The 18,182-nt window shown below is 41.5% G+C and overlaps 1 protein-coding gene across 1 annotated transcript in view; it reads right to left on the bottom strand.

The window, feature by feature from the left end:
• KIF5B (kinesin family member 5B) overlaps positions 1 to 17,759 on the bottom strand; it is a 195,222-nt gene extending 177,463 nt beyond the window's left edge. Inside the window, exon 1 of the mRNA XM_033931498.1 lies at positions 17,303 to 17,759. Within this exon, the coding sequence (XP_033787389.1) occupies positions 17,303 to 17,428 (126 nt within the window). The 5' untranslated portion in view covers positions 17,429 to 17,759. The remainder of the gene's footprint in view (positions 1 to 17,302) is intronic.
• Positions 17,760 to 18,182: the final 423 nt, after the last annotated feature.

Genomic DNA, 18,182 nt, shown 5'->3' on the forward strand with positions numbered 1-18,182 from the left:
CGTTTCAACTTACAATTATGTCACTTTTCACACTGTTTTTCCCTGTTTATTTTTACTCAAGCTTTGGGTACAATTATAGTGTTCTTAATTAATGATTATTCCTAACTAGAAATTGAGGTGATAATTTTGTTGCATGCAGATCACAAATTACAACTTGTTTTCTTTTTCAGATTTACATTATTATTAATTCAGTTTAAAATGGATGCCAACGAATCGACTAATAATAATCCTTTTCTGCCAGACTGTGCCATTGGGCAAAAATTGTTGTCAAAGTGTCATGACGGCACATTTTATTCTAAAAAATGTGGGCTCATTTTTTTACATAATTTGTCAACCGATGAAAAATTGCTTATCACTCGGCGCTCTGAAGTTGAACTGATGGATAAAGACCAAATCTGCCTCCATCACAAAGCAAAGTATCTTGACAAATACGAATTAAAGCAAACATCGTGTTGTAATCCATTTGAAAAGAAAAATCACATTGTTCAAAGTGGATTGTCAAAAGTCGATCTTGCCATGTCTAATGATTTTAGAAAAGTGGCAAAAATAAATATCAAGCCAGGTCAGAAACTTTGCAGTAGGTGCAAAGCCCAATACGTTTCAATGAGTGAAGCTACTGCAGCATCTTCTTCAGACGATTTTGATATCAGCATCTCCAATGCAGTTGATCAAAGCTTGACTGCTTTAGGAACCTCTCCATTGAAAATTCGAAGGTTAGCTAGTAGAGATAAAGCCGGCTATGTGATACGAAAAATTGAACGTGTGCAGAATGTGATAGCCAAGAAGATTACATCTGCTGCTGGAGTTTCAGCTGAAGAAGTTGGGCCGTCTCGTCAGTCTGTAGAATGCAAGTTATGTGAAGATTACACTGACCTCATTGAAGAAATGAAAACGAAAATTGCAATATCCAACAGGTCAATGAAAGTTCAATTATTGACGATGGCCCCAAAAAGTTGGTCAATAAAGGAAACAGCAATGAAGTTTGGCGTTTCAGAGCACATGGTCAGAACAGCCCAAAAAGTAAAGAAAGAGAAAGGCATTTGTTCTATACTTGATGCAAAAATTGGCAAGTCCCTTCCAAAAGAAATTGCAAATAGAGTTCAAGATTTTTATGAAGACGATGAATTCAGCAGAATATGTCCTGGCAAAAAAGATTGCATTTCAGTCCGCCTCAATGGTTTAAAATTACAAAAGCAAAAGCGGTTGCTGTTGTGCAATTTAAAAGAGCTGTACGTGGCGTACTGTAACAAATACGGAACTGAAATTGGTTTTTCCAAATTCTGTGAGCTCACAGGCCAAAGTGGTGTGTAACCGTTGGTGCATCAGGTGCACACTCCGTGTGTGTCTGCACGATACATCAAAATGTAAAGCTCATGCTACAAGGCGCCAATGTCAAAGAGAACTACAAAGTTCTTATGGAAAAAACTGTGTGCGACCTAAATGTCAAGGACTGTATGCTACAACGATGTCAAAACTGCCCTGGTGAAGAAGCACTAACAGCATACCTGGAAGAAATATTCAAGGATTTAGATCCAGAAGAATCAATAGAATTTAAGCAATGGGTTCACGCTGACCGTGAAACATTAGAAACAAGCGTACTAACCATGGACAACTTTATTGAAAGACTTGCAAGCAAGATTTGGAAGTTGACAAGCCACCATTTCATTTCAAAACATCAAAGTGAATATTTGAAGATGTTGAAGACAGGCTTAAAAGAAACGGAAATTATCATTTTGATGGATTTCGCTGAAAATTACTCATTTGTTGTACAGGATGCCGCCCAAGGCTTTCACTGGGAAAATTCACAAGCTACGGTACATCCTTTTGTTGCATATTACCTCAATGAAGTGGGCACATTGCAAGTTGTAAACTGTTGCATTATTTCTGATCATATGCAACATGATACGATATCTGCACACGTGTTTATTCAAAAGTTGATCAAATTTTTGGTAACTCAAACAAACATTACCAAAATATACTACTTCAGTGACGGCTCAGCTGCACAATATAAAAACTACAAGAACTTTGTGAATTTGTGCAATCACAGAAATGATTTCAACATTGAGGCTGAATGGAATTTTTTTGGAACTAGCCACGGAAAATCACCCTGCGATGGAGTTGGTGGAACAACTAAACGACTGGCTGCCCGGGCTAGCCTCCAAAGACCATCAACGGATCAAATATTGACGCCAAAGGATCTATTTAACTTTTGTGACCAAAATATACACGGAGTTAAATACATTTATGTTCCAAAAGAAGAAATTGAAGAAAGCAAAAAGTTTCAAGAAGAAAGATGGCATGAAAGCAGCACAGTAGCCGGTACCAGAGAGCACCACCAATTTGTACCAGTCGACTCAAACTCGGTTCGTGTCAGCAAAGTTTCAAATGACACAATAAATTTTGTTGCCAAAATTTCTGATACTGCCATTCCAAATTTGAAAGTGTCCGAAATCTTTCCTGGTTGCTACGTTGCCTGTACTTACGATAATCAATGGTGGATAGGCAACGTTGTTGAAGTCTCAATTGAACAAAATGATGCATTGATAAAATTTATGCATCCTCACGGTCCAGCTCATTCGTTTTATTGGCCAGAAAGGCAATTGTTGGGTTCCAGAGCAACACCTCATCTGCATGCTTTGTGCCCCTTCAGTTACATCATCCGGCCGCCAATATCAATTTCCAGAAACTGCATTGAAGAAAGTGGCTCAAAAATTTAACAGAATGTTATAAAGATTGCTGGCAGTTAAAATCAAAGTGGACTTCACTTCAGCTTGGGAACCATATAAGACACCCAATTTAGGCTTTGGAACCAGAAAGATACCAACAAAAGGCTTTGGAACCTTGACAAAGAAACCAAATGCGAGGCTTGGGAACCTGGACGAAGTGGCCCACCCGTGGCTGGTATTGCACAGCTATCGGGCGTGACCCCTATGGCGATGGGGTTGCCAGTTCAAACTCTTGAACTGGTAGTGACAATGTCACCATGGACCAACGCAATAGAGTAGTAGTAATACTACGTCAATACAAAACTGTAACTTTAAAAATGACAGAACTATGTTGAAATAGAGGTTGTTGCCGTGGCAATGTCTCCCAACTTTGTCCCCCTTTTTCAGCCATTGTTAACCTGCGTTGAAAAATGAAGTCCACTTTTCTAGGGGGTTTGAAATATGCTCTTTCTAATGAGACTGATTTGAAAGAGTTTCTAAAAGGTATTTTTCTGTAAAAGCAGGCTGAAAATACCCTATTTTTGGCCTTTTTACACAAATTAGCAACTTTACATTTAATTTGTAAACTAATGGAAAGAGCTTGGAGGTTGAAATTGTACGTTTGAAAACAACATTGTACTGAGACATTATGTGCCAAATTTCGCATTTATTACTCAATTATTGTGGGAGCTAAGTAATGTCAAACTTTGACTTTTTTTGGAGCACTAATTTTTTCGGCCAAGTTTACTGTAATTCAGGCATTCAATCAGTGCTCGGCAAAAATTGTTATTGGTAGCAATGAACAGAGCTCAAAAAGTTGTGCAGGGTAGCTAAGTTTCAGTTTTTTTGGAAACACAGCTAGGGAGATATTGTGTCTCAAAGTTGTCAGAATGTCATTGTAGTACTGTATTTCATTGTGGTATGGGGTCAAACAAATGGCTATATCTCCACAAATATTCCACAGGTGAAACTAAAACTTTACCAAAGTTCGTTTGAGAAATGTTGGACTCTGCATATGAAGTTTCATCAAAATCCGTGATGGTCATGCAGGGCACTTTCCAAGAATCTGATCACTTGACATGGAATGACCCCATAGAGAACTCGGTCTGTTGTGGCCAGTCCTGCCTTTATGTCACTGCTGTCCCAAAGGCAGAGATAGCAGAGAAACTTGGTAAAACCATCTTGGAAATCCATTAGGAACTCCAACATTTTGAAGTCTCTAATGACCTCCCAGCTATACTTATCATGCTTTAAGGTAACTAGTAAGGTCCTGATGCTGTTGTAATCTTCTTTGAAATGCATTGAGTGTGCCAGTGGGAGGAAAAATTATGTCTTATCTGATAACTTTCTTTCCTTTAGTCACAGCAGATGAATGTAGATACTATCCATCAAAAGGTGGAGATAGAGAACACAAAAACTGAGCTCTGTCATATATAGGATGGTAGGCCAGTATTTCTTGTAATAAAGCAACAGGACAAATATAATATAAGAATAGCCTTACTGGGTCAGACCAATGGCCATCAAGCCCAGTAGCCCATTCTCACGGTGGCCAATCCAGGTCCCTAGTACCTGGCCAAAACCCAAGGAGTAGCAACATTCCATGCTACCGATTTAGGGCAAGCAGTAAATTCCCCCATGTCTTTCTCAATAACAGACTATGGACTTTTCCTCCAGGAAATTGTCCAAACCTTTCTTAAAACCACTACGCTATCCTCTCTTACCACAACCTCTGGCAATGTGTTCCAGAGGTTAACTATTCTCCGAGTGAAAAAATACCGTATTTTTCGCTCCATAAGATGCACTTGACCATAAGACGCAACCTAAATTTAGAGGAGGAAAACAAGAAAAAAACATTCTGAACCAAATTCTCCCTGCCAGGCTCTGCACCCAACCCCACACTCATTGCCAGGCTTTGCATCCTGTCCCCCCTCCCTGCCAGGCTCTGCACCCTGTCCCCCCTCTGGTGGTCTAGTGGTAGGCTGGGACAGGGCGGGCAGGGAAAGGGCACAGATGTCAAGGCAGATGACTGCAATGTCACCTCAGTAACAACTATAGAAAAATAGACAAATACAGGGCAAAATATAGACAGCAGATATAAATTCTCCAAACTGACACATTTTGATTACTAAATTGCAGATAAAATCATTTTTCCTACCTATGCTGTCTGGTAATTTCTTTCTTTCTTTCCTTCCTTCCATCCTTAGGCCTAACAATTGTCCCTTCTTCCCTCCCTCCTATGTTCCCCTCACTGCCTTTGTCATGTTCCCCCCCCCCAACTCAGACCCAACAATTGTCCCTTCCTCCTATGTTCCCCTGACTACCTTTGTCATCTCCCCCCCCCCAACTCAGGCCCAACAATTGTCCCTTCCTCCCTCCCTCCTAAGTTCCTCTCACTGCCTTCCAGCCTGTCCTCTTCCACCACCCTCAAGCCTGCCCGCCCGCCTGCTGGTTTTAATTGCCTCCTGCTGCTACCACTGCGAAAACACGTCCACAAAGCAGCAGCGGCAGGGTGAGGGGACTCTTGTCTAAAGCACCAAGAGCGCGGCACTGAGAGCAAGGGATGAGCAGGTACCCAGCGGCACTTCACTTCCTACAGCGGCTTTTCACCCCCTATGAAGAAACAAATTACTGGGAAGAGCCAAATGGGTGCAGGATGGCAGGCCGCTGGCTCAGAAGCCTTACCCCGATGTCAATTCTGACATCGGAGAGAAGGTCCGGGCCAGCCGGGACCTTCAGTCAGACATCAGAATTGACAACGGGGGTAAGACTTCTGGGCCGGCGGTGTGCAATCGCTGCACCCACCTTGCCTTTCCCTTTCTCTTTTTATGGTGGCCAAGAGCAGCGGCAGGAGCAGAGAGCATCCCTTCCTCTACTTGCAGGAGACACCAACAGCGGCGGCAGCGGACGAGGGACAGGCGCCGATCTAAATAAGGTAATGGGGGGGTTGGGTATTAGTTCCATAGGACACACCCTTTTTTCCACCCACTTTTTTTGGGGAAACAAGTGCATCTTATGGAGTGAAAAATACGGTATTTCCTCCTATTCGTTTCCTGTAACTTCATCGAATGTCTCCTAGTCTTTGTAATTTTTGATGGAGTGAAAAATTAATCTACCTGTACCCGTTTTACTCTACTCAGGATTTTGTAGACTTCAATCATATCTCCCCTCAGCCGTCTCTTTTCCAAGCTGAAGAGCCCTAATCGTTTTAGTCTTTCCTCATACAAGAGGAGTTACATCTCCTTTATCATCTTGGTTACTCATCTTTGAACCTTTTCTAGTGCCGCTAAATCTTTCTTGAGATAAGGAGACCAGAATTGAATGCAATACTCCAGATGAGGTCGCACCATGGAGCGATACAGGGGCATTATAACTTTCTTAGTCTTGTTAACCATCCCTTTTTTTAATAAATCCTAGCATCCTGTTTGCTTTTTTGGCTGCTGTCGCACATTGGGCAGAAGGTTTCATCGTATTATCTACGATGATACCCAGATTCTTTTCTTGGGCGCTAACTCCCAAGGTGGATCCTAGCATCCGGTAACTGTGATTAGGGTTATTGTTCCCAATGTGCATCACTTTGCATTTGTCCACATTAAATTTAATCTGCCACTTCGATGCCCAGTCTTCCAGTTTCCTAAGGTCTGCCTGCAGATTTGCATGCCTGTCACCTCTATTATATGCAAATCTGCCTCATGTATATTCATTAGGGATATCTTGAAAACCCAACTGACTGGGGGGTCCCTCCAAGACAGGTTTAAGAACCATTGGCATAGGGAATTAAGAAAGAACGCTTATTACCCAGGAACAAAAAAAAATATAACATTTTGTTACATACTGTTCTCAGTGACCGAGGAATGAGCATTAGACTATCTGAGTTTTACCCCCAGTCTTTAATTTACAATAGGAGCCTTCTGTGCATAAAGCTATAAGTGAATTTTAGGGAAGACAAAGAAACTAGCATGCTAAGTAATCTCTAGACATAACTTAGTATGAGCATGAACAATGAGTAAATTAGCTTATGAAGAATGCAAGGATCAAAGGGGCTGATATAGGGTCATCATGGACTTCAGATAGGTTGGGAAACTAGACTACAAAATGTGATCAGTCAACATCAATAATTTGAATCTAATTCCACTTATAATGGGGATCCCGAGTCTAGGACACTCCCATACCACACAGCACTGATAAAGTTTTGTTCCAAAAGACATTTTATTATTCTTTGGAAAAAGATATGATCCATAAGAGAAAACATCACAATTCCCAAACTTCTACCAATATTCATACAACCAAAGCAAAGGAAACCGCTTAGCACATATCTGTACACTCTAGATTTACCAACCTCAGATCCCCTTAATGCACCCTTAGAAATAACAGAAAATATCTCTTTACACAAGAATGTGAGATGCCTAGAACAGCCTCCTAGTGAGTTCCTAAATTTTTTTTGAATGATGCTTTTGTTGTTTTGTTTGGGGGTTTTTTTTTTTTTTTTTTTTTTAAACATATACATATTCCTGAAAATAAAAACAGAATTAAAGAAAGCATGGGAGGCACTAGAATGTGATGTACTCCACCAGGAATGAAAATATGCAGACAAGATAAAACCTTATCTGCCATTTTGTTTTCTTTGAATGTGGACTTACATAGCAACCAAACAACTTTTTATCATATTGTATGAAAACAGAGAGAGTTAGCTGGGAGCACAGCAACACATGGTATGCAAGAAAGGAAACTGCACATGGAGCACAGAATCTTAAACAAAACAAAGCAAATCAAAGGAAAAAAATATGACCTCTCCTAGACATTAAGTTAGAACTAGTCTTTGCACTGTTTCTGGGGAAGAACTCTTTAGCCTGCTTAATGATTTTAGACAACAGTTCAACTCAGCCATATCAATTTTTCTTAAGCAGGAAACCCAAAGCTCTCTCTCTGGCCTTGCCTTATAACTTTTTCTTTGATATAATGGCATTCCTTTTGATTTGTAATATGTAAATTGTCTTGACCTGCTTGACAGATAAGGTGGTATATCAAGCATAAATATAGTCTTTGCTGCCTACAAGCAACAAGTCATGATCAGCTTATGGGGCTAGCACAAGTGTGACAGGTTCATGGTAGGCCCTAAATGAGTTACCAGCACTACACCTAACATTAACCTAGCTAGAAAGTCTAGAAAGAAAAATGTTGCAATTTGAAGTTAGTTTCTCATAATTTGGAGTTTGGGACATACCTATAACTGTTAACACCTTGTTTGTACTCCATCCTCTGTTAGGCTTATTAGGAAGTTCAGTGCTGTTGAAACAACTTACATACACACTATCACTACTATAGAGTGCACTTAACTCCAGAAAATGTATTTCACTAAAAATTGTATTTCTCGCTACAGGCTACAATATGCTCTTGCATTGAGTAATTCAACTTGACCAACTTTTAGCTTGGCTAAATTGTATTAGTGTTAGAAGGTAAGTTTTGTTTTATTTTTTAAGTTGCAAAATTGCAAGTGATAAAGTGACAGTCAGCTGGATGAAAATATAAACTAGCCAACATAAACTGTCATTTTAAGTATGAATGTAAAAAGTATGAATGTAAATCTTCATTCATTCATTCCACTGGAAAAATTAGATGAAAATATCATAATTAAAAAAAAAGAATCATCACAATAATTCAATCAAGAAACTACAGTTAGGGTTCATATTACAAAGCTGCAGTAGAGGTTTCTACCGCAGGCTGGCGAGATAAATGTTTCAATGCTCATAGGAATTCTATGAGCGTAGGAGCATTTACCTCGCTGGCCTGCGGTAGAAACCTCTACTGTGGCTTTGTAAAAGCCAGTGTTAAGTTGAAATATGATTATTCCTTGAAAATCCCTAACGGAAATTCTCAGATCATCATAATTAAAACAAATAGCCATAGAGAAATATCAAAAACAACATTTACCGGTACTAAAATATTCAGTTTATGAAAACCAGAAGTCTTGGGTGATCCGAGACATGACACATTATATTAAGCTATTGTGCTAGATTTGTGCGGGTGGCATTCAGATTTCATTGCTGTGTCTTGCTGCTTGTTTGGCAGACTGTTAAAAGCAGAGGGATTGGTGTCTAGAACTCTAAAAATAACAAAGGTAGGAGGAACCCATTACTGCATCAAGGAGCTCTTGCCAAAGAACTTGATAAACTGATGTTGGCAAAAACTTCTAATGCAGCAAATTTAAAGACAAATTTTTTTTTAATATTTAGACCTCCCTGCTGAGATCATGACTAATTTCAAACTGAAGTTTATTTATTTTTATTTTAATAAATGCATCAAATGCCTAGATCCTTTTTACAACATACAGAATGAGAGAAAATAGAAATCAAATGAAGCCACAAACATCAAAACTATTGCTGTAATAAGAAAGGCAAATAGCATTTTGGGGATACAAGTTGGCTTTATATGGCTACTCTCTGCTCCATTTCTCAGGGTAAAAGAAACTGCTGCTTTTAACTCAGAAATGACATTCAATTTTTGACCAGCAACAGGCAGAAAACACCACATGAAAGTTCAGAGGTTATTCAGGTGCAATGCAGGGATTCTATTCTGCACAGATCATATTTAGCAGGACACATAATACTACCAACACTTATACAAATACAAATCATTATAGTCTTTGTAAATTGTGCTTAAAAAAACAAACAAACGAGGTTTAATTCTTCTTGCCTGGATAATGTCCATTTGAGTTCCACCTCAAGTGGCAAAGCATTAATCCCTACCATTTCTCAAAATCAGTTAAAAACAAAACAAGGGACCAACCTCCAGTTCTTGGCTCAAACCTAACTTTTAATCTTAGCTAGAAGGCTAAGAAGCTACTTTCACAAATGGAGAAAATTAAAACTGTATACTATATAATATTTAAAATGAGTACAGACAAGAGCCATTCTTACCTCCTTATGCTGAATGTACCCTTTCTCTGTATGAGCCAGCATTCTTCCAACTTCCAGCATTCATTCCTTTAGACATGAAGCCATTAGGCCACAGAGAATCTTCTATTCTTAATGCTAAGCTATGAGAGAAGAATCTCTCAAGTTGTATCTGTAGCAAGCCCAATGCCTCAATAATTACAATTAGACTGTTTAAAGAACAGCTGTCTACTTCTGTACAACAGACCATTCAGGAAAGAAAATATATTCAGTTATGACTTTTGTCAGGAAGTGTTCTGATTTTGTTATTGAACCTCGATTAGGGAAGGAGCTTGATCTAGGAAAAAAATAAAACACAGTGGTACCTTGGTTTACGAGCATAATTCGTTCCAGAAGCATGCTCATAAACCAAAATACTCGTATATTAAAGCGAGTTTCTTCATAGGAAATAATGGAAACTCGTTTTGATATGTTCCCATTCCCCCCGAGGCCAGTGGCGCTACCCCCCCCAAGAACCGGCATTGCTCCCCCCGCTCATGAAGGCCCCCCCGCATGAGCTGCCATCCCCCCGCTCGTTTTGCCCCCCCACCGCGATCCGGCGACCCCCCCCGCTCGCGTCGCACCCCCTCCCCGCCGCGATCTAGCATCCCCCAGGCATCCACCCACCCACCCGATCACATTTCTTACCCCTTTCTCCGAGAATCTCAGAGAGAACGGGAGCCTGAAGGCCTTGAGCATGCACAGATGCTCAAGGCCCAGCGCGAAGGAGGGCAGATCTTCGGGCACTGGCACCGGCATGTCCTGTGCGTTGGTGCCAGTGCCAAACGGGGGTAAGAAATGTGATCGGGTGGGTGGATGCCTGGGGGATGCCAGATCGCGGTGTGGAGGGGGTGCAACGCGAGTGGAGGGTGCCGGATCGCAGGGGGGGGGGGAGGGTGCCGGTTCGCAGGGGGCGCTCGTAAATCGAGGCACGCTCAGTTTCCGAGGTGCCGATTTTGCAAATGTTTTGCTCGTCTTGCAAAACACTCGCAAACCAAGGTACCACTGTATTTCCTTACAAAAACAGGTGGTAGATGAATATCCGGAGGAAAATAGTGAAGGAAAAACAATTCAAGGCAGCATAATCAATTTATCAAGCTTCACAGACCACATATCAAACAAGAATTGCACAGTTTACAATTCTCTATAATAAAACCCTAAGCGCGCATGTGCATTTAGGAGGCCGTGATCCCTGACAGCGTGGTGTGTGCTTCCGTGGCTGTATTCTATTTGCGGCACGTGTGGCGGCTTCGTGCGCCAGCTTGTGACGACTTGCGGTACATGCAGCGGTTTGACTCCTTTTTTTTTTTTTTCTTCTTTATTTATGTTTTGAACATATTATCAAGAATAAACTTCTTGTACAGAATATGATTGAGTCAGCATAATATAAAACAAATGAAGTAACAACTATATAACAAAATTACTATTTACTCATCAAAATTAAAGTCCCAAAATTTGAGATCCAAGGTGTTCCTGAGTGAGAAACTATTAAAAGAAAAAGAATAATTCAAATTGCAATTAGGCGGTCAGATGAGAATGTACATTGAGATTTTCTTTATCCCCTTCAAGGCCCCTACTGGAGAGAAATCCTGTCAACTGAGAGGGTTCGAAGAAAATATAATTACAAGATTTGTACTTTACAATGCATTTGCAAGGATATCGTAAAAGAAATGATGCCCCCATTGCAGTGACCCCAGGCTTAAGAAGCAAAAATTCCTTCCTTCGTTTCTGAGACTCCCTTGTCACATCCGGAAATATTTGAACTTTATGTCCAAGAAATTCTTTATGTCTATTCTTAAAATAAAGCTGTAATATCCAATTTTTATCTGGTGATAAAACCACCGTAGCCAATAGGGTAGCTGGAATAGCTACCTCCCTCATTGAAGATTCCAATAATAATGTTATATCCATTTGTTCACCCTGACCTTGTTGTTCTAGTGGACGCTGTTCTTCCGAATTTTTTGATGTTGGCAAATAATATATTTTGGAAAAAGGAGGAAAGGCATCATTAGGAACAATAAGAACTTCACAAAAGTACTTTTTCAAAACTTCTTTTGCTGATAGAGAAGGAATCTTTGGGAAGTTCAAAAATCTAAGATTATTCAATCGCATATTATTTTCCATCATTTCCACCTTTCTCCTAAGGTTAAGATTGTCCTTAATCAGTGTCGTTTGGATTTGAGTTACTTCAGTTATCTTTTTATCTATTTTTTCCACATTATTTTTCATCGATATATTTTCCTGTTTAAGTCCATTTATTTCATTTCTTTGTTCTAAGTATTTCTCTTCTAGTACTTTAATTTGTGGTGACAATGTTTGTCCCAGAGTAATTACTAAGTCCCAAATTGAGTCTAGGGTAACATTCATGGGTTTAGGAACAGAGAATATACTTGCTTGCATTGTCCCAACTTCCACAGCAGTGGCAGTCTTCTCTCTCTGGAAGCCTTGCTCTGTTTCAAGTCCCCTTGTTGTTCTCACCGCAGTCTCGTCTTCCTCCAGTGCTTCGCCCATTCCAGCCTCCCGGGAAACGAAGTCTGCCTCCTCGGACTGACTACTCTCCCGTGGAGAGCTAGCACGCTGCGGCTGAGGGGGCGGGGTTCTAGCGTCGGGGCTCAGAGTCGACTCTAGCCCAGGGAAGCTTGCCTCGACCTCACTCCTTCCCGGCGATTCCAGCGGGCGACTCCCCGATGCAACTACTGCCTCTTGGTTCAGAAGCCGCAAAAAATCCTCCATGGACATCTGAAGAGGAGTCTCCAGGCGCCTCGAGGCTCCAGAAGCGCCTTTCCCTCTCCTTTTCGGCATCGAAACGGCACTAGGCAAATGTTATTCGTTAGAATCTCTGGCGGCGTCTCACTCACTCTCATCAGCACGCGGCCATCTTGGATCCAGATTTATTATTGCAGCGGTTTGACTCCTGTGCTGCCGGGACGCCTCTTCTCATCCCCAGACCAGCAAACGCAGCAGCCGCGGGGCATTTGCTAGGCTGGCCCACTTCGATAATGCGAGGTGGGCCTGCCTAGCAAAATCTCCGAGGCTGCCCGGGCTAGCGGATGCTGGACAGGGGGAGCAGGGAAAGGAGAAGGGGTACTACTAGACAGGGGGATCAGGTAAGGGGTGCTGCTGGACAGGGGGGGGGATGTAAAAGGAAGGGAGAAGGCCTACTGCTGGACAGGGGGTGCAGGAAAGAGGTGCTGCTGGACAGGGGGGAGGTAAAATGAAGGGAGAAGGGCTACTGCTGGTCAGGGAGAGAAGGCAAGGGGTGGTGGTGGACAGCTGAGGAAAGAGAGAGACAGAAAGACAGAAAGCGGCCAAGGAGAGAGAGAAAAAGAAAGAAAGGCCGACACACACATCTATTCTAGCACCCGTTTAATGTAACGGGCTTAAAGCTAAACTAAACTAAACCTTAAGACTAGTAAATTATATTTGACCGTATCCTATGGTTCTAAGTATGCACAAGGAATTCACAAAGAAGATTCCTAACGTCTGAAAACATGAAAGAACAGAAGTTAACAATTAAAGTTCTAGTAGTACTTTTTTTAAAAAATTTGGTCTGAGAGAGTAAAGTACAAGGAAAGAAAAAGCAATTGGGATTTATAGTATTTGCAACTGAAAGTAAATCAGGCAGGTTAACCACCCCCCCTTTTACAAAACCATAGCACTGTTTTAGCGCTGGCCGCAGCAGTAACAGCTCCGATGCTCATAGAATTCCTATGAGTTCAGAGCTGTTACCACTGCTGCCAGTGCTAAAAACTGCACTATTTCACCTCCGCCAGGTCCATGTTAATGAACAACCAAGGAGTAGCATGGGACCACATTTCTGTGCTGCTGCTACTGTGTTCTGTGCTGGTTCCATCTCCTCTGACATAAATAGAACTAGCACATGCTACAGAGTTGCAGTCTCTACTCCTTCCTTGGTTGCTTATTAGCTTGGACCCAAGGGAGAAGAGGAAGCAGGTCTGTGGGCTGAGAAGAATGCAATTGGGGCTAGGCAGGCATAACCTCTCCAAGCTTCTTATACAAGGCACATGTGGGATCCCCACTAGAGTCACAGCCATCCTTCTCAGTTTGGGGGTCCCAGAGGTGGACTGGGAGGAACAACATATTCCCTCCACCCCCATCTGTATTAAAATTAGCACCTTTGCTGGCAGAGATGCCAAAGCCCCACCAGCAAAGAAATTTCTTGATAAGCTGCTCCTCTACTCCTGGTAGTCCTGAAGTAACCCAGGACTCCCAGCATCAGCAGCTGAAAAACCCTGCTAACTTTTGGATTACTGCAGCAGAGTCAGGAAGAGGAGCAGCTCGGCAGAAAATTTATTTGACTGGTGGAACTTTGGCACCCCAACCAACCATTTAATGGATTCTATGCAGGTTTGGAGGGGATCTAAGCCCAGACCCTCCTCCTCCTGCAGCTATGCCACTATTCTCCACTATAACAGTAACATTAATGGTAATCTCAAAATCAAATACATGCTTTCTTCTGTTCTTCTCCCTTCCCAGCTTTTTCCCCTGCACTATTAATCTCTCCATTTACCTTTTTCCTAGTATCTGACTGATTTTCTTTCTTTTTTCTCTCTCTTCCTCCCCAAACTTCACCAGTTCCCTCTCTCATATGTAACCTCCCCCCCCCCGCCTTGTTTCCCTAATCTGATTGCTTGCTTCCTTGCCAGGTTCTCTGCCTCACTACCTAATGCTTTGACGGATCCTCCTTCTCTGCTGTGATGCCACAAGTGGTCCAAGAAATCTCCATGAAGTCCTCCAATTAAATTCCTGCTTCTCTGCCATGACCGGTTTTCACCACAAGGTCAAGCCATGCTACACCAGAAGTTAAGGTTGGTCTCATGGTATTAAATCTCACGAGACTTGATACCACAGGACTAGCCTCAACTTCTGTCATTGCATGGCTCAAGCTTCCGGTTTGATCAATTGCAGTATAGCAGCATGAATCTCATTGGAGGATTTCATGGAACTTTTCTTGGACCATTTCCAGCAGGGAAGGAGGATCCATTGAAGCACTGTTGAGGAGTTCATAGAGCTTCTGCGGGCCAAGAAACTGAGGCTGGCAGGCTGAGTTCTGGCCTGCAGGTTGAACAAGCCTGATCTACATCATATTCTGTTTCTAAAAGGAACTGATATGATGGTATAGGGAAATATAAGTATAATGCATTCTTCCAACGTACTGGAGGATCTGATTGCTCCTCTAAGTTTCTATTATTGCTAATTTGTAGCTCTCCATGACTAGTCACAAGCACATTAGTATTACCTTGAACCAAATAACTAATCCCCCCTTTTACAAAACTGTGCAAGAGGTTTTTTTAGTGTCGATTGGTGCTCCAATGGTCATAGAATTCCTATGAGCGTCGGAGCAGGGCAGAGAATTCAGCGCTAAAAACCTCTTGTGTAGTTTTGTAAAAGGGGTGGAGGGTGGGTAAGTAATAAATATATTTTTTTAATAAAGTGCAACAAGATCTACCAGCCTTTAAGAAATCATGAAATATACATAATGCAAGAACTACTGTACTAGCGCTAGAATCTGAATCATGGCAATGAAGAGAAGCTGGAATGCTATTCACAAATCAGTGTTTAATTTATTAAAAGAAAAAAGGTTCTGTTGAATCCTAATGCTTGTGTACATACAGTTATCAAATACTGTGTATGTAAATAAAGTCTATCCATTAACAGGACACATTTTATTTAATTCATTTTCTATCCCATTTTCCTCAAAGCGCTCAGAAGGGGTTCCAGGTTAAACATACATAATGTACAGTTACAGTACACAAGTTTTTATCCTAATTTGACACATACTAGGGATCTAATGTCAATATACATAATAACTGTCTTCTTAGCATTTTTTTTGTTACTTCAGCTTGTCTGCAGTGTTCTTTGCTTACATGGTTAAAGACAATAGACTGTTTTCAGTCCAATTTTTTATATGTGAGATTGCAAACCATTGGATCCCTGAGGAAGGCGTGTTTGCCGAAACACGGACCATGTAGGATCCAGTTGGATTTTTATCACAGTATTTTTTATCATTGTACTTTTTAAATTGAATTTTCATGGTTTTATATGTCAGTGTTTAATAAATTATCTCCAGAACATCTGTATCCACAGTTTTTGTTTTCATCGGTGGTTGTAATGCTTCTGTTCATTTTTGATTAGTATCATTGCTTTAACTCTATTGTATGTATGTCAGTTTCATATTTAATATGATTTCTACAGCATTACCAAACTGGTTTGACAGCTTCTAACAAAACAATTATCTCATGGAAATAATAACCCAGCAGTGATGTTATGATGCTAGTTTTAAGCCTATCATCATTGTTGATTGAACCACAGGGGAGGGAAGACTAGCAAGAAGTCCAAGAAAAACTTTTCTGGCCTGAAAATTAGAGATGATTGATTTAAGGAAACAAAAAGGATTTGTCAGAGACAAGAAAAGTGGCACACGTAAATTTTAAATTTTTCATTTGCTTTAAAAACTTTTCCTACACATTTAGACAAAAAAAAATTGTTTTAGGTACTACAGTTTACTTAGTCCCCCATTTATGAAGCCACGTTAGGCTTTTTTTTATTGCTAGCCATGGTGGTAAAAACTCCAACACTCATAGGATTCCTATGAGTGTTGGAGGTAATACTGCTGCGGCCAGTGATAAAAAAGCCTAATGTGGCTTCATAAAAGCACACCTTAATGTATTTTCTGTTGCAGATCTACAGACACTGTCAGAACAAATTCAACTATTTTTCATTAAGTTCATTTTTATTTATTTATTGGAATTTATTAACCACCTTTATGAAGAGATTCACCCAAGGCAGTATACAAGTATAATTCAACATAAAATTTTGTTAGCAGCATAACAGCAGTAAAAAGACCAAATATAAACATAAATGCAATTAATGAGGTAGTCAAAATCAGTAAATAAAATCCTATGCCCCGTCTCAGAAAAAGCCAGTAAGCTACTTAAAAAAAAATAAAAAAAATTAGACATTCATATATAGAAGAAATCTAGTTGGGCCTTATAGAGCAATTATACTTCAATTATTCAAGCATCACAATTTACTTATTAATATTAAATGATTGCACTAGAGCATTCAAGGTAACATGCCTAAAAACAAGTGACACTTTTTATAGCTCTAGTAGAGTTAATGCTTAAAAAAAACTGTGTTCCATTCTTGAAAGCTCACTAACCAGATAAATCCCAAAGACACCTGAAAAAATCTACTTGCACCTAATCCAACTGTACATGGCAGCAAAACGTCATACCACAGATCTATCTCCATTACACCAATTACTTAATTCGTTATCTGGACCCTTCTAAAAATAAGCAGATATCAGTCCTTCTCTGATCACTCACACACTGTATATGCTTTAGCACTTCTACCAAGTCATTATTAATCTTGAATAGTTTGTCAAGAGCAAAGACCACTAGAAGTAATGGATCTATTGTCATAGTCTAAATCGCAAAGTATTTAAAGGGTGTTACTAGCTATTTGTCTTTGCTCTCATCTTCTCGGGTGAGGGAGTGCTGGGAGGGAAGGGCCCAGCGTTACATAGACTCCCCAAAACCACGTTCAACCTACGAAACCATGAACGGGCTAGGGGTGAGAAACACGAAAGCCAGCTACAAGTTTTCTTTACTTGTCAAGCCCCGAACACCCGCCCCAGCCACTCACCGCGATGATCACCGTATCTTCAGCCTGGAATTTGGAGATAAGCTTGTCCCCTCGTACGATTTCCGAGTCATTCAGAGGCCTGAAGCGGCACATCACTTTAATGTTGCATTCCGCCGGGTCCGCCATCTTACCGCCTCCTCACTGGCAGGTCGCCGCCACAACAGCAATAGCAGCAGAGGCAGCCGCCGCCGCCGCCCCGGGGCTCACTGGCGGCGAGGAGCGGATGGGAAAAACCGCTGGCAGGCAACTGCAGCAGGAACGCGCAACGCTTCGAGGAACCTCTGACCCCACCGCTCGGCCCCCGCCGCCCTAGCTTCCAAGGGCCTGGAAACGGAAAAGCCCCTGCCCTTGTCGCTCCGAGACCGGGCGGCGGATCACTTCCTCTCCAACATGGCAGCGGCCGGCGAATCCCAGGCGCGCGCTCCTGGTGACGTCTCCCACCCTCCACCCAGAACCAGGCGCCCGTTAGGGACCAGACGCATGCGCTTACACGCCCCTCTTTCCTTGGGGCAGGCAAGCTGCGAGAGACGCGAAGTGAGGTAAGTATATGGGTGGGGGGAGGGGGGGGGAGTATGTTTTGTCTGCTCTTCTTGTTTACTTTCACTATTGTTGTTCTGGTTGGTTATTGTGTGGTTTAATGTGATGTATTCGTAAGGAGTAAGTTCTTGGGTTGGTGATATCTACAACGCATTCACCGCGGACAGATTCTGAAGACCCATTGCCTGCTGTTAGATTTATTTATTTGTTCAATTTTTTAACTCGTCCTTCCAACGCAGCTTAGACCGGGTTTACATACCTGGACCTCAAGCATATGCCCAATTTGTCCCGGCGAGCTCACAATCTATGTAATGTACCTGGGGGCAGTGGAGGTTTAAGTGAC

Source organism: Geotrypetes seraphini, chromosome 2 (genome assembly GCF_902459505.1).
Source record: "Geotrypetes seraphini chromosome 2, aGeoSer1.1, whole genome shotgun sequence".
Classification (NCBI taxonomy): Eukaryota; Metazoa; Chordata; class Amphibia; order Gymnophiona; family Dermophiidae; genus Geotrypetes; species Geotrypetes seraphini.